Source organism: Halichoerus grypus, chromosome 3, assembly GCF_964656455.1.
Source record: "Halichoerus grypus chromosome 3, mHalGry1.hap1.1, whole genome shotgun sequence".
Classification (NCBI taxonomy): Eukaryota; Metazoa; Chordata; class Mammalia; order Carnivora; family Phocidae; genus Halichoerus; species Halichoerus grypus.
Window position 1 is genome coordinate 60508022 of NC_135714.1, and position 27451 is coordinate 60535472.

At 44.2% G+C, this 27451-nt stretch overlaps 2 protein-coding genes, 1 long non-coding RNA gene and 1 pseudogene across 4 annotated transcripts in view; 2 read left to right on the forward strand and 2 right to left on the reverse strand.

The window, feature by feature from the left end:
- The window catches only part of SCARB2 (scavenger receptor class B member 2), a 110643-nt gene that overhangs the window by 77639 nt on the left and 5553 nt on the right, over positions 1-27451 (reverse strand). The window contains exon 1 of one of the 2 annotated variants that reach the window (XM_036102031.2): positions 1425-1869. The exons of the other annotated variant lie outside the window; for it this stretch is intronic. Within the exon in view, the coding sequence (XP_035957924.1) occupies positions 1425-1541 (117 nt within the window). The 5' untranslated portion in view covers positions 1542-1869. Of the gene's footprint in view, positions 1-1424; positions 1870-27451 lie in introns of those variants that run through there. 2 annotated transcript variants of the gene reach the window in all.
- LOC118542135 (uncharacterized) lies at positions 1887-7816 on the forward strand. The gene is made up of 3 exons (XR_013446388.1): positions 1887-2302; positions 2783-3218; positions 5754-7816. It is a non-coding gene; the product is annotated as an uncharacterized LOC118542135 (long non-coding RNA).
- On the reverse strand, positions 16652-17293 carry LOC118542130 (centrosomal protein 15 pseudogene; annotated as a pseudogene).
- The window catches only part of FAM47E (family with sequence similarity 47 member E), a 43190-nt gene continuing 40028 nt past the window's right edge, over positions 24290-27451 (forward strand). The window contains exon 1 of the mRNA XM_078068790.1: positions 24290-24316. Within this exon, the coding sequence (XP_077924916.1) occupies positions 24291-24316 (26 nt within the window). The 5' untranslated portion in view covers position 24290. The remainder of the gene's footprint in view (positions 24317-27451) is intronic.

Here is a 27451-nt window from a genome sequence, read left to right on the forward strand (position 1 = left end):
TGACAGAGCGAGAGAGCACAAGCAGGGAGAACAGTAGAGGGAGAGGGAGAAGCAGGCTCCCCGCCAAGCAGGGAGCCCAATGTGGGGCTCGATCCCAGGACCCCGAGACCATGACCCGAGCCGAAGGCAGACGCCCAACCATCTGAGCCACCCAGGCGCCCCAAGAGTTTATATCCTTAAACAATCTTGCCATAGATTTGCAAGTGGCCAGAAATAGAGAAGATTATATTTGGTTTTTTCCTTGAACACGGGTGCTCAGGGAAAACAGTGGTCTTTGAGAAGCTCAGACAGTGAGCTTCATCCTCCCACAGTAACGTGAACTTTAAAATTAAATTATGCTTTACCATGACTTTTTTTTTTTTAATTTGCCTTTAACTGCCAGATTTCAAGTAATTGATGGCTTTTGGCAACCTCTATTAAAGGAACATGTCTGTTGCCACCTGAATGAGACAACTTGACTAACTGGGAGTTCGGTGATCAAACTGGCTTTTTAATCCAGGCAACAGCAAGTGCAAACCATGGGGCTATGGGTGCTAACAAGAAAGACTGCTCCAATGATTTTTTTTTTTTTTAAAGAAAAAGTGATCCCAGTAACTCTCTCTTGTTCCTCTTTCCACACAGATTGGTGGATGTGGGTGAAAGGCAGAAGGAATGAGCACTGGGAAAGTCAAATGACTCAGAAATCTGAAATGACCAGCTCTCCAACCCACCCATCTAGGGTAAGAGACAGGTTCAGATTCTTTCAGAATCTAAATGCATCCTTGCCTGAAGCTTACGGTTATTTAAGAAGAGCACGAATCCATGGTGAGACAAAGCAACCCAGACTGTTGGTATGAGATACCACATGTTTAGTCGGAGGGAAACCAGCACAGACTTCGATGGACTGAAATGTCACCCAGCCCAGAGGCCTGGCCTCCCTACCAACAGCCCTGCCCAGTCCAGGAAGGCAAGAACACAATAGATCGCACAGCCGCTTGGCATCCCCTGCCCCACACCACTTCAAAGGTCAGCAAGCAGCCAACAAACCTGCCTGGGCTGTAGTGTTTTTCGTTTAGTTTTGTTTTTTCATGAAGTGGGAGGGAAATATGTTTGGGCCGGAGAGACTGGGGCGTAGGGAGGGCGTAGAGGGGGAGGCAAATGATAGAATGTAAGTGAAAGCCTTTCTAAAAAGTCTAGATCCACAGTTTTATCTTACTCCTCTCCATCCTTCTTTAACCCTTACCTATCTACCCCGACAAGACAACTAAGAAAGGAGGGCTGTATCCGGAGGGTCTGCCAGGGTGCAGAGATTCCCTGTACTAGGTTCAGCATCGGGGGGTGGGCTGGAAGTGTCCCCCGCCCAACACGGGAGCGCGCACACCAGCCCGCCCGCATACACACACACACACACACACACACACACACACACAGCCCGCCCGCTTCACCTTCTGGATCGTCTGGTCCACGGCCTTCTGGAAGACCCGGGCCACCAGCAGCGTGACGCTGGTCACCAGCAGGAGCAGGGACAGCGTCCCGACCGTGTAGAAGCAGCACCTGCCCATTCTGCGCGCCGCTCCCGGGCCAGGCCCCGCCGGCCGGCGCCGGCGCAGGAAGGAGGGAGGGGCCGCCGCCGCTGCAGCGGCCTGAACACCCGCGACCCTGCGGCGCCCGCGGCTCCCGGCTCCGCGGCTGGGCTCCCGGCTCCCGTGCACCTGGCTGGCCGCCGGGGAGGGGAACGAGCCGCTTCGCTTTCGCTTTCCCTCGCTCGGGCAGTCGGGCGCCCGCCCCGCGCAGTCGGGAGGGACAGAGAGAGCGTGCAGGGCGGTGACGCTCGCCGACCCGGCTCGCCGCAGCCCCGGGAGGCTACGGCCAGCAAGCAGCTGCGCGGGGAAGCGGGCGGGGCGGAGGCTGAGCCCGCAGTCATGTGCCCCGCGGCTGGCGCCGCGATTCGGCCCTCGCCAGCCGCGCGCGTCCCGGGCGGTCCCCCGGCGCCTGCGGCTCCCCGACCGCGGCCCGGCCCAGCTGCGCTCCCGGCTCCTCGGTCACCCCGGAAAATTGCCTGTGCTCCCCGGCCCATTCACTCACCCGCTCAGCAGGGGTGAACTGCGGGCCTCCCGAGTGCCAGGCACTGGGGATTCGGGGTGGATACCACCTTGCCCCCCCCGCTCTAGACTAGCTCCCCGGTTAGCAGGGACACTGTTACAGCAATTACTGCACAATGTTACAGGTGCTTTTATGAGGTGCATGCTGAGATTTGTGCCCACAAGCGTATTCTGTGCGCGTGACCTAAGACCCCACAATTGAACTGAATCTTGGAGGATGGGTAAGGCTTTGTCATGTGAGGGGTGTGTACAAGGGAGGGAGGCATTTCAAGGGGAGGAAAAAGTGCTAAGACATTGGGGATGAAAGAGTAAGATGGAAAGAGGAAAGGAGGCAGTTCCTTTTCCTTCTAGGCTCAGGTGTGCAGACTATAGGGTGGGGGTGGTGTTGAGGTCCCTTGGGGTCAGACTTTGAAAGGCTCTTTGTGTCCCATAAAAGAGTTGGGACTTTATCCCTCAGCAGTGAGACTCAGGAAGAAGCGTCAAGCAGGTGGCCATGACATTGTTCCTATTTGCTTTGCTCACCATTATGTCCCAGACAAACAGGCTAAAGTCTGCACACAGCAGGGACTCAGTATTCGTTGAATGAATGTCAACCATAGGCCAGCCTTTGGTTAGGTGCTTACACACACCCATTTATTTAATACAGCAATCTTGTGACTTGGTGGCTGTTTGTCTCATCCCCCCGCACCCCCCAAATGCAGTGTCAGACAGGAACACTCTGCAAGAGACTGATGAGGGAACATACACAGGAAGCTGGACCTGGGATGCAGGTGTGAGCTATGTGGAGAAGCAAGGAAGGACGGATGTATGGAAGGAAGCTTCTTATACTACAGTGCAGCTCTAAGAAAGTTCAGCAAGGCTGTGGGGGTTCCTCAAGCCACACTGGCCTATCCCAGGAGTCCAGCATCTCCCAGGAATAGACCTCTTGTACTTAGTCATGGGCTGTGAGCAGCCGCGGCAAGATGGCCTCTGCACCAAGCTGGCGATAAATATCAGAGGAGAGATTTCCAATCTCAGTCTCTGGGACAGATCCACTGGTCGGTTATGCTCTGCACTGGAAGATCTGAGAAGTACATTTTCTTGGTCGCTATAATGGTATTATTCCTGTCTGACAAGAGGAAACCGTGGCTCTGAAAGGTATGTAACCTAACAAGCTCAACCAGTTGCTGAATGGTGGATCCTTGCCTAGACAGGAACGCAGGCTGGTGTCCTCCAAAGCGCCTGCTTTTTCTACCCTGTGCATTGCTGCCTCCCAGCTGCCGTCAATGAGAATCTGCAGACAGGCAGTTAGTTCAGTGGGGAGACTTTGTTAAGGACTCAGGGAGATGCATTTAAAATGGTGGCAGATTCTTTGACACTCCTTCTATCGGAAGTGGGATCTATACCTTTTACCTTTGAATTTGGGCTGGATTTAGTGATTTGTTAAACCAGTAGAATATGGTAGAAGTCACGTATCCTGGAACTTCTGAAGTCAGATCATAAATGCCTTGCGATTTCTTTCTGCCTGGGGCATCTGGAAATTGTTGCTCTTGGAGCCCTGAGCCACCTTTAAGTCTAGCTACCCTGAGACCTCTGTGCTGGAGAGAAACCGGAGAGACCATAGCGAGATGGCTTGAGCCTGTAGGAAGAGAGATGCACTGCCAGCCCCTTGCTGTCCCCAGCCATTTGAGTCATGGGCCCCAGACATACGGAGCAGAGTGGTCCTGAACTTGGGACATTGACAGTGACAGTGGTGCCCACTCCCAGCTCTACCGAGCCGTAGCCCCGAGGCAGGCTGGAGGGGGGAGGTCTGGAATGATTCAACTCTTCCAAGCCTCATGCCCACAGTGCCTGGGTGGCCCCAGTCTTCATGTCCCCCCCCCCCCCCCAGCAGCCTTTCCCTACCCCTACTCCTGCCATGGTAATGCTCTATTCTGCCCCCATCTCTGCTTTAGATTCCAGCTATCTCCCTTAGCTCTCCCTGTGCCCCACTTTGCTTAAGTGACCATGCTAGCCCACTAACCCTTGCTTGTCCCCTGCCTGGACAATGGTTGGGGTCCTCTGCAGTCTGTGTGTGTCCTCTCCCTCATTAACTAGAAAAAAGATTTGGTGACCTTCCTTCCTGTTTGGGTCCCAGCAGTGCATGCTCAAGTGGAACCCTTCCTCCCCCATACCCCAGACTAGATTTTCTGTTTGCTAGCCCAATCTTGAGCGCAAACTCCACAGCTAACACCCTAGGTGGCCCTAGACCACCAATCCCGGGGCAGTCTTCCTTCTCATTGTTCATTGAGATCCCTTTTTGCCTCTTGTCTGGTCCATCAGGGCAGTAACAAACTGTGCAGATGGAGCAATGGGCCCAGATTTGAGAAATACATCTCGGTGTGGGGAGGGATCCTGAACAAGGGTTTCCAACTCCGTTGCCCTCAGTTTACCTTCCCTTTGAGGCTCTCTCACTCAGGCAACACCACTCCATTGTTTCCACTATGTCAGGTGGTTGGTAAGCTGCTTCCCCTTTAAAACTCTCGTCCAAGCTGGACAAAAACCTCTTTCTTGGTTCCTCTTAGCACAGCTGACCAGACTAGCATTTAAAAAATGCACTAAACACTAACAAAAGGACCTAATCACAGAAAATATAAACAGCTTAAAAAAAAAGAACCCATGTTCCCCAAATAGCAGTCTGTAATCCCACAGTAATTTCTGTCATGTCATAAAGAGCTGACACAGCCTTTTAGCACCTGGCCTGGCTGGCTTTCGGTTCAGTTCTGTCTTTTTCTCCACCCCATGGCGGCTACACATAGGGACTGTGCCTCAAGCCCCCACATTCTCCTACAAGCTTCCCAAAGCCCCTTGGAGCATCCTCCTTATTTTCTATACGACATGTCACCACCACTGTGAATTGGCATTGTTACGTCTTTTTTGGTGCTCTAGAATCATTTCAATCTACAGGTGAGACTCAACTCTACATACAGGGAGTGGTGGCTACATGGCAGGTACACAGACTAATAACCCCCTGATCATCACTTTCCTGAGGGTCAGACGGTGTGGGAGGAGATTACTGCTGCTACTGGTGAGATGTGGAGGCTGATGCCCTGGCAGGGAGACAAGCAGGAAGTTTCCCAGTGACCTCTCTATACCTAAAATCAGAAGAACAGGAACTTGAGAAGAACAAGCGCCCTTGTGAATGAATGACTATTGGTGCCTGCTGCAAAACTCAGTCATTCAGGACTCAGAAAGAGAACAAACTTCCTTCACAAACTCTGAGAAAGGCTCCAGGACAATAGACTCTGAGACAGGAAAAGCAAGAAGGGCTCTTAGGGCCCCACCTGAAATCTAGAATATTGATATCTTCAACGGAGGTTATTGGATAATCATTACATACTTTTATGTTAAAAGTATTAATGTGTTAAATGTAGACATTTATTTTTTTTAAAGATTTTATTTATTTACTTGAGAGAGAGAGAGTATGAGCAGGGCGTAGGCACAGAGGAAGAGGGAGAAGCAGACTCCTCGCTGAGCAGGGAGCCCAATGCGGGGCTCGATCCAAGGGCCCTGAGATCATGACCAGAGCTGAAGGCAGATGCTTAACAACTGAGCCATGCAGGCGCCCAAGTGTAAACATTTAAAGTACACCACAATTTTTACAAGTAGGGTAGACAATCTCCAAACAGACTGTGAACAACTCTTTCTTTGTAGGCTCCTGATGCTCCTGGAACCCAAGGTGGAGTTTATTCTCCATCCCTTAAATCCAGGATGGCCTCATGACCTGCTTCGACTGATAGAATGTGATGGAACTGACGACAGTGTGCCAATTCCCAGTCTAAGCCTTAAAGGGCCTGGCAGCCCCTTCCTTTACCTTCTTGCAGTCCATCACCCATGGTAGAAGCTCGGGTTAGACCCCTGGGTGATGAGAGGCCACATGGAGAGAGACTCTGGAGCATGAGAAACCATCAGGCATGTCATAGCCCATCTAAACCCCCATATGCTACATGGAATAGAGATGACGAGCTGTCCCCGCAGAGCCCTACCCAAACTGCAACGTTGTGAGCACATGAATGGCTGTGTGGTAAGCTACTCAGTTTGGGGGTAGTTGGCTAGGCCATGATAGACAACTGAAACACCATTTTTTGTTATTTATTAATTCTTTTAATATTCCAGGAGCCTAAAAAAGAACAGAAGTGGCCCTAGGCCTTCGTTACTTTGTGATAGGCCTGGCTCCAAGAGCTCTCTAAAGTTCTTGGCTTTCTTACTACTCCTTGAAGGCAATCTGTAAAATGTACCAACATGCCCTAGTGATTTGATTTTTGTTATGTCTAAATGTTTGTGGAGTATCCTTAACCCTGAGCAATTCAGGATGCATAAGAAAAAATTTCTGTCTCCATCCTTCTGATCTTACCGGTCAACCCAAACTTCTAATATTTACAGAATTCCTTTATGAGACAAGTGACAGCCCCCTGGACTAGAGCTTCTTTATCCTTTATATATCACACTCTGAGCATGGCAGAGCAGAAGGAATCTGGCCCAGTCTGCTACCTCTTCCAACCAGGAAACCCTGTGTCTTCCTGACTACCATCTTTGCACCCCAAGCTAGGGGAATCTTCTTTAGTTTGTTTGGCTTTGGCTTTGGCTTTATTCTGTTCGGGGTTGTGCAGAAATAAGAATCCCCCTCTTCAAATCTGTGTTTCTTTTCTGGTTTCTCTAAGGATGCGGAGTTTTTGAAACATGACACCTGGGAAGCCACGACCTATTTGCTTTGTTCTCTTCTGTCCCCTGACGCCTCAAGCATAGTCTCTTCTGACAGAATGTGTGGTGGTGGTGGTGGTGGTGGGAAGCATGGGGAGGCAGAGGAGTGAGGAGAAGAAAAGAAATTGAATACTCGCAATGCCCTGTAAAGTAGATACTGTATCTCAATTTTAAAAAGGAGGACACTGAGGCACAGAGAGGTTGACAAAGTAGTTCAAAATCATGTGGCCAGTAAGAAGCAAAGCTGGTGCTGAAACTCGAGTCCGTCAGACATTTAAGCCAGGCTTATGCCAGGCTCTTAGCCACTGAACTCCTAGCCTTGGGTTTTCTAAGAGCAAAAGGAAAGCAGTGACAATTGATTTAGGGAAAAAAAAAAAAAGCTGTGACAGTACCAACATTCTCAGTGACGTGGGCAACCAGGAGGGGCAGTGGGGTTGGCATTAGCTGTTTGAGAGAGAGAATATTTCTGCCTGCCTGGACTTGATGTTGGACTAGAATGGCAAGCCAGGAATGAGCTGCAGGTTCCCCTCAGCCTCAAGGTAGCTAGAAATGAATTTCCAATGTATGCCCTGATGTGAAAAGTATTATAATCTGTTCTCACTTGAGGTAGTTTGATGGTACTTTCTAGAAGCAAATGAAGTGTGAGTTGTGTTTATTTTTCTTAATCCCCCTTTTTAAAGATTTATTTATTTATTTGAGAGAGAGAGAAAGAGAGCATGCCTGCATGCAGGGGGCGGGGCAGAGGGAGAGGGAGAAATCCTCAAGTGGACTCCTCGATGAGTGCAGATCCAGACTTGGAGCTTGATCCCAGGACCCTGAGATCATGACTCGAGCAGAAACCAAGAACCAGACGCCCAACTGACTGAGCCACCCAGGTGCCCCTTGAGTTGTGTTTAGATACTGTTCAACTCAGTGTGGCATATGATGAAATACCAGGGCTGTCTGAGTCCTGCACATTATGAAATCAGGGCTAAATAAGCAACATAAGAGTTTACAGTTATTATTTTATGATTTATTGCATGGGTAGAAGTTGTTTTAGATGAAAAAGTCAAGTTTACTCAATATCTATCTCTGGGTGGGGGTGGGGAGGAGGAGTGTTTGGGGGGGGGCAATGGGGAGTGAAGAGGGTTCTGCCTGAGGGTCAGGGCAGTCCTTGGCAGCCCTGAGTGGTAGAAAGGAAGTGTCTGGCTGACTGGAGACAGGGCTGTGGCAAGAGCTCGGGGGTGGGGTTAAGGTGCTAGATTCTGGAAAGGGTAAAAATAAGACCTGTCCCTCACCTCTTACCTAGAGCCACATTTGCTGAACCTCTTTGAAATTATTACCCAGAAGCCTCCTGTGTGAATACAACATCAAGAAAGATTGTTATTCAGTTAACTTTACAACTACTGGTTTAGAAACATTTCCAGTTCCTTGATAAATAGCCAACACTCTCTCTTTTTAGCCTCAATGAAGAATGTTTTAGAATATTCATGACTAGTGATTGCTTCAACTGCATTGCAATCTATCTTGAGCAGCACTGTTTTCCTGCATTTCTAATTAAGCCAGAGGAGACAAGGATACCAATCATACTTTTTTAAAAAGTTAAACATAGCCTTATCATATGTTCCAGAAATTCCACTCCTAATTTATACCAAAAGGACTGAAAACAGGTACTCAAATAAATATTTGTACATAAATATTCATAGCAATTCTGTTTACAATAGCCAAAGGGGAAAACAACCTAAATGTCTTACCTGATGAACGGATAAACAAAATGTGTTATATAAATACAGTGGAATATTATTCAGCCACAGAAAGGAATGAAGTACTGATGCATGCTACAACATGGATGAATCCTGAAAATAGTATGCTAAGTGAAAGAAGAGAGACACAAAAGGTGATATATTGTATGATTCCATTTATGTGAAATATCCAGAATAAGTAAATCCATAGAGATAGAAACAAGATTGGTAGCTGTCAGGGACAGGGGTAGAAGAAAATAAGGAGTGACTGCTTGGTGGGCACAGGGTTTTCTTTCGGGATGATGAAGTTTTGGAACTAGATAGAGATGGTCATTGTACAACAATATAATTATACTGATGTCATTGAATTGTGCACTTTAAAATGATTAGTTTTATGTTATGTGAATTGCACTTCAGTAAAAAAATACAAATCACATTGGAATTTTATAAGAAGATGGGAGAGTATAAGAAAGAGATGTATAGATATCAAATGCTCCCAAGGGTTTTTTTTTCTTTTCCCTTTTTCTTTCTCATATACCATTTGATTTGAGTGAAAATCACTCCTAGAATAAGATCTTTTGAAAATTCAGTGATGGTAAACAACTCTAGAAAGTTCTACCACCTTTTTCCCCAGGGTGAAGATAAAAGGGAAGTACATTCTCTGTTAATATAAGGAGCAGGACTATCCAAGAATGTGTGTTCACCTGGGGTCAGCAGGGACCTCAGAAGCTCCCTCATTCTCTCAGCAGAGTTGCCCATGGGACTGGCAACTTCCTCTCAGCTTTCCTTACCTCCTCATGGGAGACTGTGTACCCCACAGGCCCAAAGGTCCCCAGGTACAGGGCAGCTAGCATTCTTTATCAACCCCTATAACGAGACAAAACCCTGTAGAGCCTGGCTGGCCCAGTGGTTAGAGCATGTGACTCTTGATCTTTGGGATGTGAGTTCAAGCCCCACATTGGGTGTAGAGATTATTTAAAAATAAAATCTTTAAAAAGAGAGAGAGAGAGAGAAATCTAAATCCAGCATGTCTGGCACCATGCAGTGTGTTTACTCCTTACAAACAAGGCCACTGTCTCGCACTTGTTCTACAGAAAGGGAGATTTATTCTGGTGGGGAGGGGACTGGGTGGGGGTAGAGGAAGAAGGGGTGGTGGGGAAAATCTTCCTCCTCCAGAACACAACCTACACACTGTCCACCACCCTTGACCCTGGTGTTGTGAGTTCTCTTTTTCACCAATAAAACCTATTCTTTAACTTATGCTGGGTGATATTATGGAATCAGTTCCAAACTCTTTAACAATAGGTGATGACCCTGAACTAATATCTATGTGTGAGAACTAAAAAAGAAACTGCACATTTAAGAATGAGGGTCCAGAGGTGCCTGGGTGGCTCAGTGGTTAAGCATCTGACTCTTGATTTTGGCTCAGGTCATAATCTCAGGGTTTGGGGATCAAGCCCCACGTGGAGCCCCACTTCAGGCTCCACAGGGGTTGGAGCCTGCTTAAAACTGTCTCTCTCCCTCTGCCCCTCTCTCCTTCCCTCTCTCTTTCTAATAAAATAAATAAATAAATAAAAAATAAGAACGAGGGTCCTTGGGAATGCCTGAGTGACTCAGTTGGTTAAGGGTCTGCCTTTGGCTCAGGTCATGATCTCAGGATCCTGGGATTGAGTCCTGCATTGGGCTCCCTGCTCAGCGGCGAGCCTACTTCTCCCTCTCCCTGCCGCTCCCCCTGCTTGTGCACTCTCTCTCTCTGACAAATAAATAAATAAAATCTTAAAAAAAAAAAAAAAAAAAAGGAATGAGGGTCCTTACCAAAACCAAAAACAAAAACAAAAAAACCCAGAAAAGCAAGTGTTGGCGAGGATGTGGAAAAAAGAAAGGGAATCCTTATGCAGTGTTGGTGGGAATGTAAATTGGTGCAGCCACTGTAGAAAACAGTATGGGGGCTCCTCAAAAAAATAAAAAATAGAACTGTATGGTCCAGGATTCCCATTTCTAGGTATATATTCAAAAGAACTGGAATTAGGATCTCAAAGAGATACATGCTCTCCCATGTTCATTGCAACATTATTCACAATAGCCAAGACATGGAAACAACCTAAATATCCATCAATGCCTGAATGGATAGAGAAATGTGTTATATTCACACAATGAATATTATATTATTCAGCCTTAAAAAAGAAAAAAATCCTGACATTTGAGATGACATGGATGGACCTAGAGGGTATTATGCTAAGTGAAATACACTAGTCACAGAAGGACAAATACTACATGATACCACTTACAGGAGTAATCTAAAATTGTCAAACTCACAGAAGCAAAGAGTAGAAGAGTGGTTGCTAGGAGCTGTGGAGAGGTGGCAACAGGGAGGTATTAGCCAAGGGCTATAACGTTTCACTTATGCAAGATGAATCAGTGCTAGAGATCTAGTGTATAGCATAGTGCCGATAGGTAACACTACTGTATTGCATACTTACAATTTTGCTACGGGGCGCCTGCGTGGCTCAGTTGGTTAAGCGTCTGCCTTCGGCTCAGGTCATGATCTCAGGGTCCTGGGATCGAGTATCGCATCGGGCTCCCTGCTCAGTGGGAAGCCTGCTTCTCCCTCTGCCTGCTGCTCCCCCTACTGTGCTCTCTCCCTCTCTGATAAAGAAATAAAATCTTAAAAAATTTTTGCTACAAGGGTAGATCTTATGTTAAGTATTCTTATTACATACACACACACACGGATAATAATAATAAAAAGGGTTGAGGAAATTTTGTAGAATATGGGTATGTTTATGGCATGTGGTGCCATAACATAGATCATGGTGATTGTGGGTATATACTTCTCTCCAAACTCATCAAGTTGTGTATATTATATATGTACAGCTTTTTAATGTCAATCATGCCTCAAAAAGTGGTTTTATTTAATTTTTTATTTAATTTTATTTCGTTTAAAGATTTTATTTGTTTATTTGAGAAAGAGAGAGAGCATGAGCCAGGGGAGGGGCAGAAGGAGAAGGAGAAACAGACTCCTCACTGAGCAGGGAACCTGACACAGGGCTCGATCCCAGGACCCTGAAATCATGACCTGAGCCAAAGGCAGATGCTTAACTGCCTGAGCCACCCAGGTGCCCCTAAAGTGGTTTTTTAAAAAATGAGGGTTCCAGCCAAATATAATGTCAGAGTTCTACATAGAAATTCCAGAGGCTGAGCAGGCCCAATACTTTGCCTGAAATAAAATCTTAATATTTGATGGTGCAAAATATCACTTTTTAAATTGTCTCCTTGGGCACCTGGGTGGCTCAGTCGGTTAAGCATCTGCCTTTGGCTCAGGTCATGATCCCAGCCCCACCTTGGGCTCCCTGCTCAGCAGGGAACCTGCTTCTCCCTCTCCCTCTGCCCTTCCCTACCCCTGCTTGTGTGCTCTTGCTCTCTCTCTCTCAAATAAATAAATATAATCTTTAAAAAAAAAATTTGAGTCTCCTGTCCTTCTGAACACCATCCACCTCTCAACCCTCCAGGGATCATCTCTCTAATCGTAGTTTTTTTCCTTCCCCCCTGCCCTCAACCCCACTTTTGTCTTATTGGGGCCTCTCAGGTCCTGTGTAATCACCAGATTCTCTAGGGGCTTTACAACATAACCCTGTCCTTTTCTTGCTAATTTTGGAAGCCTCTCAAATTCTCCATTTACTTGGGGTACCTGGCTGGCTCAGTTGGAAGAGCCTGTGACTCTTTATCTCAGGGTTGTGAGTTCCAAGCCCCATGTTGGATGGAGTGTTTACTTAAAAATAAAATCTTAAAAAAAAAATCTCCATTTACTCTGTCTTATCAAAAGTTAAACATTACCTGCTATATACCAGACTCTGTTTTAAGGGCATTTATAGATATTAATAATGTTTTGAAGGGCTGCACAGGGGAAGCAGCCCCATTTGTTCATGGATATGCCCATCACAGAGGACTCCCAAGCCTCAGCTGAGTGGTTGGTTTGGGTCTTGGTCAGGAGGAGTTCTAACGTGAAGCTCGGGAGGAAGGCGGGTGGGAGGCTCCAGGTGAAGGCTAATGCAGGGAAATGGGCCCTCTAGGTGTGAGAGCTGTCTGGTAGGATCAGACTTAGGCATGTGGGTGCCTCAGACTAACAATAATTTTGCACCCCTTCAAAATCATGATTTTACAGATTTAACATCAAATATAAGGCTGTGTGGGGACTGGTGGCAGAGGTCAGCCTCTTTCCAAGTCCAGCTCTGGGACCATATTTGCACACGTATTCAGTATTTTAAAAAATCCTATAGTTGTTAATGAAACAAACCTCCTTGGAAGCAATTTATTTTAACTCCAGCCTGGTCTTTGGGGTTCTCATCCCCAACTACAAGTGGCTTATCCAAGAGTTCCGCTAACATATGTACAGTGCTTTGCCTGTAAAGGGGTTTCCGTAAGTAAAGCTCTTTCCATCTTGGGATGACCGGCCCTGCCCCCCACGGTGTATAACGCAGTCAGTCACACCTTGTCTTCCCAGGTTCTGATGATGTTGGGGGAATGTCATTAACAATGAAATCTTCTGCCAACCAAGGAGAAGAGAAAGAAAACAGTTTTATGAATTGAATAACCATTAAGCCAGAATGAGATGTGCATCACAGGCTATCAGCTAAAGATATGGCAAAGGCGGAAAAAAAATCTCACCTTTTTATTTACCCAGGCGGATATAACCTATTCTGTACATGTCCTCAAGATGAACAGTAACGACTCCTCAAGTAAGAGGACTTGGCAGCACCGTTTGTCACACAGGACAGCCACAATCGAGTGGCCATTTGTGTTAGCAGTTGCCTTCACCCAAAGGGAAAAGAAGACTTCCTGTGTCTTTAGGACAGGTAGTCCTTTTACAGCTTAGAGCCAGGCACCTGCTCCTACCATCCCACAGAAACTGGGAGAGAGGAATGCTATCTTCTTGATGATTCCATATCAAAGAGATGGCGCCCAGGCCCTTAAGAAAGACATTCCTGGATTGTAAAGATGGCAAAAGACTTAATTTCACTTTGAAAAAGACATACATACACCTCAAAGGGACAGAGAAGAATTTGCAATTACAAGTTGTCTATAACGCTCTCTAAGAAAAGTAGTGGTTGGTGGTGGTGGTGGTGGGTGTCTCTTTCCATTGCTGCACTGGGAAAAATTTATTTATCTTTTCTATTTATTTTTACCCTTCCCCCAGCACCTGTGAAGCGGCACCTACCCTCCCAGAGGTTAATTTGACTAAACAGCCTTAGAGGCAGGAGTAGAATCCAAGGGAAGGAACGGCAGGTGAGCTTAGGAGAAAGCAGATGGCTGCAGACAGGTGAGCCAGGCAGCCCGGGGGTGGAGCGAGCCCGTAGAGGCTTGCTTGCCCCAGGTTTGTGCACTAGCCCTCCATCTCAGCTGTCTTCTATCAGTAACTGCCTCGTAAGAAGCAGACACAGCTTCTGACAAAGATAACTCATTGCTAATTCAAGTAAGATTTTAAAGCAATATGACAACGATCATGACCATAAAAATGCTGGGTGAAGGTAAAGCCCTTGCTAAGAAATGACACGTGTCCTATAAGTGGGCCATCATTTCAGTAATAAAGGAGAGACCATGACAGAAACCTAGATAATTATCTTTGATGACATAACTACTCCATTTAATGACCTTACCAATATTTGTCCCTTCTTCCAGACATTTCTCAAATTTATTTTCATGAAGGTTTATTAAAATTGCCCCAAAGAACACTGTAAAAATGATATGTCTTGTTTGCCATCTATGGTAATATTAGAAGCAAAAAGAAAGTTTTTCTCTGGATCTTGAGAAAAAAGAAGGAAAGTCTTGGATACCAGCAGTATCAGACATGGTGAACTTATGAGAATGAGATGGAACTCCTTACTGTATGTCCTGAAGTTTGCCCTCCTGGAAAATAAAAGCAAGTGTCATGCAGAAGATAGAGAACTTTTTATTGCGTTAAATGTGTGCCTTACTCCTGACACTGTATAAAAACGGAGAAACCAAGCACAGAGAGATCCAACCATGAGATTATTTCTGCAGTGCTTGGAAGAGTTCCCAGAACTTGGTAGGTTCTTAATATTTGTTGAAAGCTAAATGTCAAAACTTTGACTAAAGTGGGAGGAATTTAAGGGTGCTAGTTAAGGGAGGAGGAAGCTTTTTTGTCATGATCATCTCGTACTTGATGTCAGTGTTCGAGGGCACTTTCTATACAGCTGTCCTCATCCAATGTGCTTTCAATAAGCAATCCTGTACAGAGAGCTCTCGGGTAGAGTACAGCTAGATTTGAGCTCTAATTCTGTGTGAACTCTATGAGAGCAAGCCACGGGTTTTACTTGTTTCTATACCCTAGAAAGTAGTACAGTGGTACATAGCAGATGTTCATAAATGCTGATGGGGGATTTTGCTAAACCTTTCTATTGAGAACATTCACATTTAATGACATTTTGAGAGAGGGAGAGAAGGAAGCAGAGAGTGGCAAGAGGGAGGTTGGAGAGAGATTGATTTGGGGAAAGAAATTCTATTTTCAAAACATCAAATCTGTCAAATCAGCTTTAATAGTCTTAGTTTTCAGGGCGCCTGGGTGGCTCAGTCAGTTAAGCATCTGCCTTCGACTAAGGTCATGATCTTGGCGTCCTGGGATCGAGCCCTGCATCAAGCTCTCCGCTCAGCAGCGAGTCTGCTTCTCTATCTGCCTCTGTGATCTCTCTTGTTTTGCTCTCTCAAATAAATAAATAAAATCTTTGAAAAAAAAATAGTCTTAGTTTTCTGGGAATGGACCGTACCGCATATCTTCTCAGGGATCTGCCTTCTCTGGGTGGCTCAGTCGTTAAGCGTCTGCCTTGGGCTCAGGTCATGATCCCAGGGTCCTGGGATCGAGCCCCACATCAGGCTCCCTGCTCCATGGGAAGCCTGCTTCTCCCTCTCCATTCCCCCTGCTTGTATTCCCTCTTTCGCTGTGTCTCTCTCTGTCAAATAAATAAATAAAATCTTAAAAAAAAAAATCTGAAATGCTTATGAGAGGATGGATAAAATGTATGTGGGCCACTCCACCAAAAGAGACATTACCTGACCACAATGTAGGAACCTCTGAATCGGATGTTATTTTCTCGGGTATTGGCAAACTTGTCTGTATGTGGTTAAGTTTCTGGTGTGAAAATGCACAGGACGATTAAAGAGATGATTTTATTCCAGCTACTGCAAGGGAAAAATGCTCACTCATGATGGAGGAATGAATGTCTCAAAGAAAAAAAGAGGGTCTGGGGTTTTGTTGAGGAAGGTAAAGGAGAGTCCTGAAAGGAGGTGGTGAAGACAGGTCTTATCTCTGCTGGGCAGGGGGTCCTTTGAGGCTAGCTGGAACACAAGAAGGTCGGGGGGTATCTCAGCTGCTTTCTGGGAGCAGAGGGCTCAGATAAAGTTCAACAATGTCAGTGGACTCTGCAGCCCACTCCTGTTTGAATCCTGCTTCCCTTACTCAGTAGCTGTGTGACCTTAGGCCAATTATTTAACCTCTGTGTGTCTCAGTCTCTTCATGTATAGAATGGAAATAATAAATAGGACTTGCCTCACGGAGATGTTTTAAGGATGAAATGAGATGAAGTGTATAAAGTGCCTGCCACCGGATGTGCTCTGTAAATGTTATTACCATTCTGAAGCATTCTGTGTAGAACAGAAATTAGGTTTCCAAGGAGGGACAAAACTTGCTAGTGCTCTCGTATCAGACTTTACAAAAGGCAAGAAGTCTCACTCAGATAAGACAAGTCGTTTTTATGCCTCCCTAAAAAGCTGACACACAGAAATGCTTAATATGCACAAAATGAAATAGCTTAGAACTTTCTTTTAAAATGCTAAATTATAAATTCAGTGAGACAGTAGTTAAAATCCTTGTGTATGTATATGTAAGTAGGTTTCATTTATATACAATGGACCACTGGGATTTATTTAAATGAATAGTTTTAAATGATGCCCCATCATTTCATTTTAGGGAATGTTAGTCTTTCTTTAAAATTGTCTTGTGGCTGATTTAAATAGTAAAATTAAGATAAATTTCACTTTAGGGAAATAGTTTTTCTTTTTCTTATTTATTTATGTATTTATTTATTTTTAGCAACATATTTAATAAACAGCCCACCTTTCAATATTAGCTCTTAACACGTCCATGGGTTTGGCAGAAAGCAAATTCATGACCTCGAAGTAGTAGTAGGTCTCAAAGTGATAACCAGAGACTTGTCAGCAGATTCTCCTCTCTTCACTGTCATTGAGGAGGTAATGGGACGATATGAACACGTTCGATTCCTATGTTCCTGAAATGACCTGCGTATTCTTTAATATTCAGCTGTACCAAACAGGTTTTTTTTTTTTTTTTTAAAGAGTATATGAGGAAGTTATCACTGTGCCCCCTTTTGAGTGGTATTTTCTGCTTTATTTCCATTTTCAACACTGAGGATATGGTGCTCTTCCTAAAAGAAACTGTTCCCATTTGGGAATATATTCTTCTATTGATACCCAGTAAAGAGTCTCAAGAGAAACCATCTCTGGTGGTGGAATTGGGTGAATCCGGGTCTGTAGAGACTTTGCTGTTGTTTCTATATCCTTTAAAAGACTAAGGTTCCTTATAAAAGAAGTCTTAGCTGCTTGCATCTAACATGCCTTTTCCTCGTTTTCATCTACAGATTGACTCTCCATTTGTTGAAGTAATGTTGATCTTTGTGAGACTATTTCCTCATGTCTTTTAGAAAGGCGAATCTCTTGAGCAAAGAAGGAAGTCACCTTTATTCAAAGCTGCCTTGTGAGCTTTCTTGACTGAAGAGCCTGCACCAGTACAGATAAAGATCAAGTGAAGTGCGTGCTTCGAAGGCTCAGAGCCTGATGGCAAATCTTCTGGTTGGGTGAAAAAGCCGAAGGTGACTGTCCCACTGTCACCGCTGTGCTCGGACCTCTTCTGTAAAGGTGCTGCTCCTGTCAGGGCAATCGTTTTTATTATTATTTTATTTTATTTTATTTATTTAATTAACATTTAATGTATTATTTGTTTCAGGGGTACAGGTCTGTGATTCATCAGTCTTACACAATTCACAGCGCTCACCATAGCACATACCCTCCCCAATGTCCATCACCCAGCCATGCCATCCCTCCCACCCCCCACCACTCCAGCAACCCTCAGTTTGTTTCCTGAGATTAAGAGTCTTTATGGTTTGTCTTCCTCTCTGGTTTCCTCTTGTTTCATTTTTCCTTCCCTTCCCCTATGATCCTCTGTCTTGTTTCTCAAATTCCTCATATCAGTGAGATCATATGATAATTGTCTTTCTCTGATTGACCTTTTTCGCTTAGCATAATACCCTCTAGTTCCATCCATGTCATTGCAAATGGCAAGATTTCATTTTTTGATGGCTGCATAATATTCCATTGTGTGTATCTATATCTATATCTATATCTATCTATATCTCACATCTTCTTTATCCATTCATCTGTTGATGGACATCTAGGCTCTTTCTGTAGTTTGGCTACTGTAGACATTGCTGCTATAAACATTGGGCTACAGGTGCCCCTTCAGATCACTACATTTGTATCGTTGGGGTAAATACCCAGTAGTGCAATTGCTGGGTTGTAGGGTAAATCTATTTTCAACTTTCTGAGGAATGTCCATACTGTTTTCCAGAGTGGCTGCACCAGCTTGCATTCCTACCGTGTAGGAAAGCTCCCCTTTCTCCATATCCTTGCCAACATCTGTCGTTTCCTGACTTGTTAATTTTAGCCATTCTGACTGGTGTAAGGTGGTATCTCATTGAGGTTTTGATTTGGATTTCCCTGATGCAGAGCGATGTTGAGCACTTTTTCATGTGTCTGTTGGCCATTTGGATGTCTTCTTTGCAGAAATGTCTGTTCATGTCTTCTGCCCATTTCTTGATTGGATCATTTGTTATTTGGGTGTTGAGTTTGATAAGTTCTTTATAGATTTTGGATACTAGCCCTTTATCTGATATGTCATTTGCAAATATCTTCTCCCATTCTGTTTGTTGTCTTTTGGTTTTGTTGACTATTTCCCTTGCTGGGCTAAAGCTTTTTATCTTGAGGAAGTCCCCGTAGTTCATTTTTGCCCTTGCTTCCCTTGCCTTTGGTGATGTTTCTAGGAAGAAGTTGCTGTGGCTGAGGTCGAAGAGGTTGCTGCCTGTGTTCTCCTCAAGGATTTTGATGGATTCCTGTCTCACATTTAGGTCTTTCATCCATTTTGAGTCTATTTTTGTGTGTGGTGTATTGATGGTTCTTATTTTTTTATCCAATCTGATACTCTGTGTCTTTTCATTGGGGCATTCAGCCCATTTACATTCAGGGTAACTATTGAAAGATATGAATTTAGTGCCATTGTATTGCCTGTAAGGTGACTGTTACTGTATATTGTCTCTTTTCCTTTCTGGTCTATGTTACTTTTAGGCTCTCTCTTTGCTTAGAGGACCCCTTTCAATATTTCTTGTAGGGCTGGTTTGGTGTTCGCAAATTCTTTTAGTTTTTGTTTGTCCTGGAAGCTTTTTATCTCTCCTTCTATTTTCAATGACAGCCTAGCTGGATATAGTATTCTTGGCTGCATATTTTTCTCATTCAGTGCTCTGAATATATCATGCCAGTCCTTTCTGGCCTGCCAGGTCTCTGTGGATAGGTCTGCTGCCAATCTAGTGTTTCTGCCATTGTAGGTTACAGACCTCTTGTCCCAAGCTGCTTTCAGGATTTTCTCTTTGTCTCTGAGACTTGTAAGTTTTACTATTAGATGTCAGGGTGTTGACCTATTTTTATTGATTTTGAAGGGGGTTCTCTGTGCCTCCTGGATTTTGATGCCTGTTTCCTTCCCCAAATTAGGGACGTTCTCCACTGTAATTTGCTCCAATATACCTTCTGCCCTTCTCTCTCTTTCTTCTTCTTCTGGGATTCCAATTATTCTAATATTGTTTCATCTCATGGTATCACTTATCTCTTGAATTCTGCCCTCGTGATCCAGTAGTTGTTTATCTCTTTTTCTCAGCTTCTTTATTCTCCATCATTTGGTCTTCTATATCACTAATTCTCTCTTCTGCCTCCTTTATTCTAGCAGTTAGAGCCTCCATTTTTTATTGCACCTCATTAATAGCCTTTTTGATTTCGACTTGATTAGATTTTAGTTCTTTTATTTCTCCAGAAAGGGATTCTCTAGTATCTTCCATGCTTTTTTCAAGCCCAGCTAGTATCTTTATAATTGTCATTCTGAACTCTAGCTCTGACATCTTACTAATGTCTGTATTGATTCGGTCCCTGGCAGTCAGTACTGCCTCTTTCTTTTTTTTTTTTTTTAAGATTATTTATTTATTTATCAAACTCTCACTCTTTGCAGATGATATGATACTTTATGTGGAAAATCCCAAAGACTCCACCCCAAAACTGCTAGAACTCATACAGGAATTCAGTCAAGTGGCAGGATATAAAATCAATGCACAGAAGTCAGTGGCATTCCTATACACCAACAACAAGTCAGAAGAAAGAGAAATTAAGGAGTCGATCCCATTTACAATTGCACCCAAAACCATAAGATACCTAGGAATAAATCTAACCAAAGAGGCAAAGGATCTGTACTCAGAAAACTATAAAATACTCATGGAAGAAATTGAGGAAGACACAACGAAATGGAAAAACGTTCCATGCTCATGGATTGGAAGAACAAATATTGTGAAGATGTCAATGCTACCTAGAGCAATCTACACATTCAATGCAATCCCCATCAAAATACCATCCACTTTCTTCAAAGAAATGGAACAAATAATCCAAAAATTTGTATGGAACCAGAAAAGAGCCCGCATAGCCAGAGGAATGTTGAAAAAGAAAAGCAAAGCTGGCGGCATCACAATTCCAGACTTCCAGCTCTACTACAAAGCTGTCATCATCAAGACAGTATGGTACTGGCACAAAAACAGACACATAGATCAATGGAACAGAATAGAGAGCCCAGAAATGGACCCTCAACTATATGGTCAACTCATCTTTGACAAAGCAGGAAAGAATGTCCAATGGAAAAAAGACAGTCTCTTCAACAAATGGTGTTGGGAAAATTGGACAGCTACATGCAGAAGAATGAAACTGGACCATTTCCTTACACCACACACAAAAATAGACTCCAAATGGTTGAAAGACCTCAATGTGAGACAGGAGTCCATCAAAATCCTAAAGGAGAACACAGGCAGCAACCTCTTCGACCTCAGCCGCAGCAACTTCTTCCTAGAAACATCGCCAAAGGCAAGGGAAGCAAGGGCAAAAATGAACTATTGGGACTTCATCAAGATAAAAAGCTTTTGCAAAGCAAAGGAAACAGTCAACAAAACCAAAAGACAACTGACAGAATGGGAGAAGATATTTGCAAATGACATATCAGATAAAGGGCTAGTATCCAAAATCTATAAAGAACTCATCAAACTCAACACCAAAAGAACAAAGAATCCAATCAAGAAATGGGCAGAAGACATGAACAGACATTTTTCCAAAGAAGACATCCAAATGGCCAACAGACACATGAAAAAGTGTTCAATATCGCTCGGCATCAGGGAAATCCAAATCAAAACCTCAATGAGATACCACCTCACACCAGTCAGAATGGCTAAAATTAACAAGTCAGGAAATGACAGATGTTGGCGGGGATGCGGAGAAAGGGGAACCCTCCTACACTGTTGGTGGGAATGCAAGCTGGTGCAGCCACTCTGGAAAACAGTGTGGAGGTTCCTCAAAAAGTTGAAAATAGAGCTACCATACGATCCAGCAATTGCACTACTGGGTATTTACCCCAAAGATACAAAAGTAGGGACCCGAAAGGCTACGTGCACCCCAATGTTTATAGCAGCAATGTCCACAATAGCCAAACTGTGGAAAGAGCCAAGATGTCCATCAACAGATGAATGGATAAAGAAGATGTGGTATATATATACAATGGAATATTATGCAGCCATCAAAAGGAATAAGATCTTGCCATTTGCAACGACGTGGATGGAACTGGAGGGTATTATGCTGAGCGAAATAAGTCAAACAGAGAAAGACATGTATCATATGACCCCACTGATACGAGGAATTCTTAATCTCAGGAAACAAACTGAGGGTTGCTGGAGTGGGGGGTGGGGTGGGAGGGATGGGGTGACTGGGTGATGGACACTGGGGAGGGTATGTGTTCTGGTAAGCGCTGTGAATTGTGCAAGACTGTTGAATCTCAGATCTGTACCTCGGAAACAAATAATGCAATATATGTTAAGAAAGAAAAAAAGAAGAAGAAGAATGTAGCAGGAGGGGAAGAATGAAGGGGGGGAAATCGGAGGGGGAGAAGAACCATGAGAGACGATGGACTCTGAAAAACAAACTGAGGGTTCTAGAGGGGAGGGGGTTGGGAGGATGGGTTAGCCTGGTGATGGGTATTGAGGAGGGCACGTTCTGCATGGAGCACTGGGTGTTATGCACAAACAATGACTCATGGAACACTATATCTAAAACTAATGATGTAATGTATGGGGATTAACATAACAATAAAAAAATTAAAAAAAAAAAAAGATTATTTATTTATTTATTTGACAGAGAGAGAGATAGCGAGAGCAGGAACACAAGCAGGGGGAGTGGGAGAGGGAGAAGCAGGCTTCCTGCTGATCAGGGAGCCTGATGTGGGGCTCGATCCCAGGACCTTGGGATCATGACCTGAGCCACCCAGGCACCCCATTTGTTCTTTTTTTTGAGGTGAGTTTTTCTGTTTTGTCATTTTGTCCAGAGAAGAACAGATGAACGAGAGAACAAAATACTAAAATGGCAACAACAACCCCAGAGAAATATACACTAAACAAATCAGAAGAGACCCAGAACTGGGGTGAAAAGAAAGGAAAAAAAAAAAAAATATGATCATGCTGGTGAATAGAACAGAGCCACACACTAGATTTTGGGTGTATTTTGGTCTGTTAGAAGAAACTGCCTCCCAAAATTTTAAAGAAAGAAAAGCTTATGTATATACAAAAATAAAGGTAAATACAATGAAGGGATGGAATAGGGCTGTAAAGATGAAAATTAAAAAGATTTTAAAAAAGGAATTGATAAGATGTTGGTTGAAAAAGGAAAGAAGAAAAATTCAAAAAAAAAAGAAAAAGAAAAAATAAAATTAAAAAATTAACTTTGAAAGACTAAAGAATCATGGGGAAAAAAGCCATGAATTCTATGTGCTATGTTCCCCTAGCACTGGAGTTCTGCCATTCTCATTGATCGGTAAACTTGGTCTTGGCTGGCTGTTCTCGCTGATCTTCTGGGGGAGGGGCCTGTTGCCATGGTTCCCACATGTCTTTGCCGGAGGCTGAATTGCCCCGCCCTTGCCCGGTCTGGGCTAAATAATCTGCTTGGGTTTCCTCTCGGGAGCTTTTGTTCCCTGCAAGCTTTCTGTACAGCTTTGGAGGCCAAGAGTGAAAATGGTGGCCTCCCAATCTCCACCCCAGAGGAGCCGAGAACTCGGGGCCCCACTGCTCAGTGCGCCCCCAGAGAAAAGCAGTCAATCACTCCCGTCTCCCTGGTCTCCGGCCGCACTCCGTGCTCACCCGGCCTGTGACCAAGCGTTTCTATCTCTGGCACCCGACCCCATGTGGAGTCTCCAAACCTAGCAGATCCCTGCGGTGCGCTCCCGCGCCGCTCCTCCCGGGGGAGGAAGGGGAGTCTCCCCGGATCTTCCGCTTGTTGGGTCCCTGCTGGAGGAGCAGTGGACCGACTGTGCCGCGGATCATGATTTATGGCAACCCTGAGCTGAGAGTCCACTCCTCAGCTCCGTCTCTGCAGCCGGCTTCCCTGCTCCGATACCTGGGAGCTCTGCTGCACTCAGGCACCCCCGGTCTTTCTGTGACCCCGAGGGTCCTGAGACCACACTGTCCCGCAAGGGTTCCACCCCCTGCTTAGCCACTGGAGTGACGTCCCTCAGCGGAACAGACTTCTAAAAGTTCCAATTTTGTGCTCCGTGGCTCTATCACTTGCCGGTAGCGGCTGATGGAGGCCCCCTCCCCCGCCGTCTATCCTCCCGAATATCCGCTTGGATTCACTTCTCTGCACGTCCTACCTTCCAGAAAGTGGTCGTTTTTCTGTTCAGAGAATTGTTGCTGTTCTTTTCTTCCATCTCCTGTTGAGTTTGTAGGTGTTCAGAATGGTTTGATCCCTATCTAGCTGAATTCCTGGGACCAGATGAAATCCAGGTCTCCTACTCCTCCGCCATCTTGCTCCTCCCTCCCCAGGGCAATTGTTTTTAAAATAAAATTTCAAACTATTTGTTCTTGATGAACTTCAGGTGGGCATTAGGAGGAGGGAGACTGCTGTCATATGCCAGGGACAGTGGTAGGCACACTCATATTTTCCTTCCTTTACACTAATCCTGTGAGGTAGGATTATATCCCCATTTTACATTTGAAAAAAAAAAAAACTGGGGGAATCTCTGAGAGATTAAATAACTTGCCCAAGATCATGAAGCTAGTAACTGGACACAACAGATATGGATTCCCAGTTAAGGGCTCAAGAGAGATTGTCAACCAATTGAGAGAAAAGAAACTGGTTTTCATTTTTCATATTACCACCTCACCACCATGTCCCGCCATTAACAAAGCTGGCCTGGGGATCTCGAGAAGCACAGGTCCCTAAAATGCATTGAGTAGTTCTATTTAGATTCTCCATTTCAGAAATCCTATGAATCATAGCCCTAATATTTACTGGGAGCTTAACTACATGCTATGCATTGTTCTAAGCACTCTTCATGTGCTAACTCATGTCATCTTCACAAAACCCAATGAGGTAAGTGCTATTACCATTTCATTTTTACAGATGAGGACACTGAGGCATAGAGAGATTAGATCACTTTCCTGAGCTTGTACAGCTAGGAAATAGTAGAGCCAGGATTCAGATCTAGGCAGCTGACACCGACATTCATGCTCTTAATACTCTTTAAGCTCATACACCAAAACAAAACATTGTACATATATGATGAAGTGGTTTGGAGAGATTAAAGGACATTTTAATTAACTATCCCAAACCAATAGAAACCTGTCAGGCTGGCTATTCAGGCTTAAGTCACTTTATAGTTATCATAGGAATTTTAAAGGAAAAGTAATGAAGACAGACATTAAAGGATTTACACCAGTATAAGCACAATTAACTAGGTTCCTTCATTTCTGTAGTAATTAGGATGTCTTATGGCCTTGACCAAGTGTGGAACTTTTTTATATATTTATTTCAGGTAATGAGATGAACAAAGGTGATGTGAAAAACACAGGTTAGAAACTGCCATGGCCCGATAGGGTCCACTTTTAAGTAAAAGTTGGCTTGACTTGGTATGAATAATAGCAAAGGTATCTCTGATTCAGAGTTAATTTTAGATGTCTGCCTGTCCCAGTCCTGTTCCATATATTGTCAGTATCACAGAAAGTAAAGTCCAGCCATTCTAAGGACATACCCAGGAGTTTGGGCCCATGGATGAGTTTGGTTTGAGTCCTCCAAGTCCATAGAGACTGAGCATAAATTCAAGCAAAATTTGGAGAGCTCCTTGTAAGGTACCATTTTAGGAGCTAGGTAGGATGGTAAATGATCTTCTCCCCTCCAGTGGCTCAAATTCCATGGTAAAGTCAACCACCTCAAATATTTTTGGTGAATAAAAAATGAATTGTAAATCATAATAACAAATACCATTGAGAACATGAGAGAAGTCTTCTTTTCCTCCAGCTGTTGAACTTGCATTGAACACTGGGCCAATCTGAGCCAGATCCCCAAGGAATGCCCAGAACTGATTGACTGAGGCTGCATTACTGTCCGGACCTGAACCAGTCACAGGTGGAATGAGATTACAGTGGTTACACTAGTCAGAGTCCATCATGAGAGTTGAGTGCAGTCATTCTCCCAAAATGAGTGACTGCTGCACAATGGGGAAGGGGTAGGATAATCACCGAAGAAGCAGCGGTAATGTCCACTAAAAATGCTAAGCACTTGATGCTTACTTAATAGAAGGAGGACTGAAGGGAGTTCTCTTGGAGGTAAAGGGGAAGCAAAGATTCTACCCCTGGGAGATGTGGGGTTGGAGTGGGGACTTTAAAGACAGTGGTGGAGACCCACGACTAAGGAATTTTTAGGCAAAGTGTACAACATGAACAACATAAAGAAAGAAAGAGTATGAGAGGGAAGAATAGAAAGCAGAATAATATAATCGGAGAGGAGAAAGAGTGAGGAAGAAGGGAAATACGTGAGCAGGTCAGAGCTGCAGGGTTTAAATGCCGGCCTGAGGAGTCACAATGTATTCTGTGTCTAAGGGGGAGCTGTTGAAGGTTTTAAGGAAGGTTATGGCATTATTAGGTCTATGTTTGCCAAGACTCTAAAGATTCTTCTGCATCAGGGTTGAGGCTGAATGCCTCCAAGTCACCTTGGGTTAGGCTAGTGTTTCCTGGCCTGGCTCAGCCTTCAGGGACTAGGGACAGAGTCTCCTTTACCTGCACTGTTTCGTCAGATTTTGATCTAGCTCAGGGACCCTGTTTCTACCATTCTACATATATGAGTCTGGTCTTTCCGAGACAGCTGGTCACTGCTCTGTGGACCGGCTGAAGGATCCTGCCAGGGCCCTGGGGAATTTGGCTCCTCATTCCACACTTAGCTTCAGGACCTCCACATGCAGAAGGCAGGGTTCCTAGCTCAGCTCTGATCACCAAGGATTCAGCAGGTAAAGGCAACTCTGAGGCCAACATAGGGCCAACTCCAAAGAGGCTATGCACATGAATTTATTGCACCTGTTTAGGGCCAGATTCCCAAGGAAGTCTAGGAAGGATGTGATGGGAAGGAGAAAAGGAGAGTGCTTACCCATCTCAGGTTCAAAGAAATAACATTGTAATATAAAATATTACAAAATTATAGAATAAAATTATAATTTGGTCTCCAGGTATACTCCAGTGGTAATAAGAGCACATTAAATATTTACCCAGCCAAATGCAGTTTGTTCACTAGGACAAAAATTCTGTGAAATTCTTTATGGGGGCTACACTCTTCATCTCAGTTCTCAGTGAAAGTCCCTCATCCAAACAGCTCCAGGATTAACAACCTCTGCTCACGGTAGAAGGGGAAAAGGGCAACATCTTATTCTCTGGAGTAAACAGAACAAAAATAACTGAAATGGAGGCACATACTCATAAAAGTATGAAATTTCAAACTTGGGTTAATACCATGTATTTTCTATCCTCATAACTGAGCAACAAATGCAATCGACCTACGGGTAAACCCAGGGAATGTTTCTGAGCCACTATTCCTCGAGTGCTTCCTTTGTGCTAGGCACTTGGCTAAATACTTAATTTTTGTTTTGTCCAATATGGTGGCCACCATCCCCACGTGGCTAATGAGCACTTGAAATCTGGTTAGTCCAAACTGAGATGTGCTTACATTTCAAAGACTTAGTATGAAAAAAAAGAAATGTTAACATATCTCACTAATATTTTTATGTTGATTATATGTTAAGATAATATTTTTGATTCATCAGGTTCAGTAAGATATATTATCAAAATTAATTTTATCTGTTTCTTTTCACTTTTTAAAATATGACTACTAGGGGGCGCCTGGGTGGCTCAGTTGGTTAAGTGTCTGCCTTTGGCTCAGATCATGATCTCAGGGTCCTGGGATGGAGCCCCACATTAGGCTCCTTGCTCAGCGGGAGTCTGCTTCTCCCTCTGCCTCTGCCCCTCCCCCACCGTCGTGTGCTCTCTCTTTATCTCTCTCTCTCTCTCTCTCAAATAAACAGATAAAATTTTTTAAAAATATGACTATTAGAAAATTTTAAATTACATATATGGCTCACATTGGTGGCTTGCATTATATTTCTATTGGAAAGCATAGTTTTAGATTATTTCTGTACTGCACCCGTACAACAACCGTATGATGTAGACTATTAGTAGGTCTCTT